Genomic DNA, 1,450 nt, shown 5'->3' with positions numbered 1-1,450 from the left:
ACACACTCTCTCACACACACACACACACACACACACACGCACACAGACATGTCAGTATGCATTTTAATTCTCTGTGAATAATGTTCATATGGTGTGACATTGACCTCTGAAAACATTGTGTGTGATTTGATGTGTTTCTGTCTCAGGTATCTCTGCTGTGACACACAGAATGAAATGAGGGAGTGGTTTGCTACGTTCATGAGCATACAGGTCAGTCTGAGAGGATCACATCAGCGTCCATTAATGCATTAACGCCTGCTGAAGCACATTTGATACACAAAGACCTCTGAATGATCAACATGTTCAAAAATTTGCTGAAAAATCTCATAACTTTGATATTGTTAGTAATATCTCCAGATGAACACTTACTGGACTGAAGCAGCTCAGCTTTACTTGATTCTCCATCAATCATGTTTTAGAGTCTCAAATCTGATCCTCAGGATCTTTTGAGGAGCGTTTGTTTCCAGAAGCTTTACTTTCACTGTTCCTCAGCGGAGGAATGATCTTCACAAGCCTCCAGAACATCTCACATCTTCTGAGGAGCCTTTATTTCTTCAGCTCTCAATCACTGCATTATATGTTTGGAGCATTTCACTCTCATCTTACTGAGACATGTTACTGCAGATATAGAGCGACCACTGATATTTAGATCATTTTATGTCAGTATCTGCTTCACTGTTATAAAGATCTCACTGATTTACAGAAAAGCCTGACGGATCAGATATGCTGCATGTGTTGCATGTAGGGCTGGGCGATATGGCCAAAAAAATTATCATGATAATTTTTTTCATATCAGTCGATATCGATAATTATCACGATAAATGTCAAATTTGTATTTTTTTTAAGGTTTAAAGGCAGATTTTTCTCCAAATTTAAAGTTGTAGAAACCAGATAGTTACTTGTGGTTTTAAACTACTCTTTATGGTCAGAACATGACAAGCACTTCATGTTTTTGAATTCTTTACACTTTTCCTTAACAAAATAAATATCTTAATAGAAAATTTGATTTCTTAGTTTCTGCATGTTCTAATGAGTAATATTGTTTCAAATTAATAAACAGGTTTGTGTTGCCTGTATTGTATGAAAACCAGTATTCTAAATCGCCTACAGTTAGTATAAATGCACAAACGCTATAGCTTAATCACAGAAAATACTGTAATGATATTCTATTACTCCTTTAATACATTTAATACATGTCTACATTAGTAATATAATAAAATTCGATACGAATTCCAATGTTTCTGACACAATACCATGGTGCTTTTAGTGTTATTACAGTAAATGATGGTCGATTTGTAGATTGAAAAGCCTTCACACAGTGTTTCTCCTGTTTGTCAGCGCTGTTTCATCTGCCTTTAAACTCGTTTAAATCAGCAATTCATTTGTGTTGTTCGCTGAATTCAAGTGCTTCACACTGGATCTCACAGCGCTGTTTAGTGTTTGCGTAAAC

General features: G+C 35.7%; 1 protein-coding gene across 1 annotated transcript in view; it reads left to right on the top strand.

The window, feature by feature from the left end:
• LOC107706945 (arf-GAP with Rho-GAP domain, ANK repeat and PH domain-containing protein 1-like) overlaps positions 1-1,450 on the top strand; it is a gene marked incomplete at its 5' end in the record, with an annotated part of 23,693 nt that overhangs the window by 10,918 nt on the left and 11,325 nt on the right. The window contains one exon of the mRNA XM_016510796.1: positions 147-210. Within this exon, the coding sequence (XP_016366282.1) occupies positions 147-210 (64 nt within the window). The remainder of the gene's footprint in view (positions 1-146; positions 211-1,450) is intronic.

Source organism: Sinocyclocheilus rhinocerous, unplaced genomic scaffold, assembly GCF_001515625.1.
Source record: "Sinocyclocheilus rhinocerous isolate Xijiao unplaced genomic scaffold, SAMN03320098_v1.1 scaffold6468, whole genome shotgun sequence".
NCBI lineage: Eukaryota > Metazoa > Chordata > Actinopteri > Cypriniformes > Cyprinidae > Sinocyclocheilus > Sinocyclocheilus rhinocerous.
The sequence above is the reverse complement of the archived record's forward strand: the minus strand, read 5'-3'. Positions and strand labels throughout refer to the sequence as shown.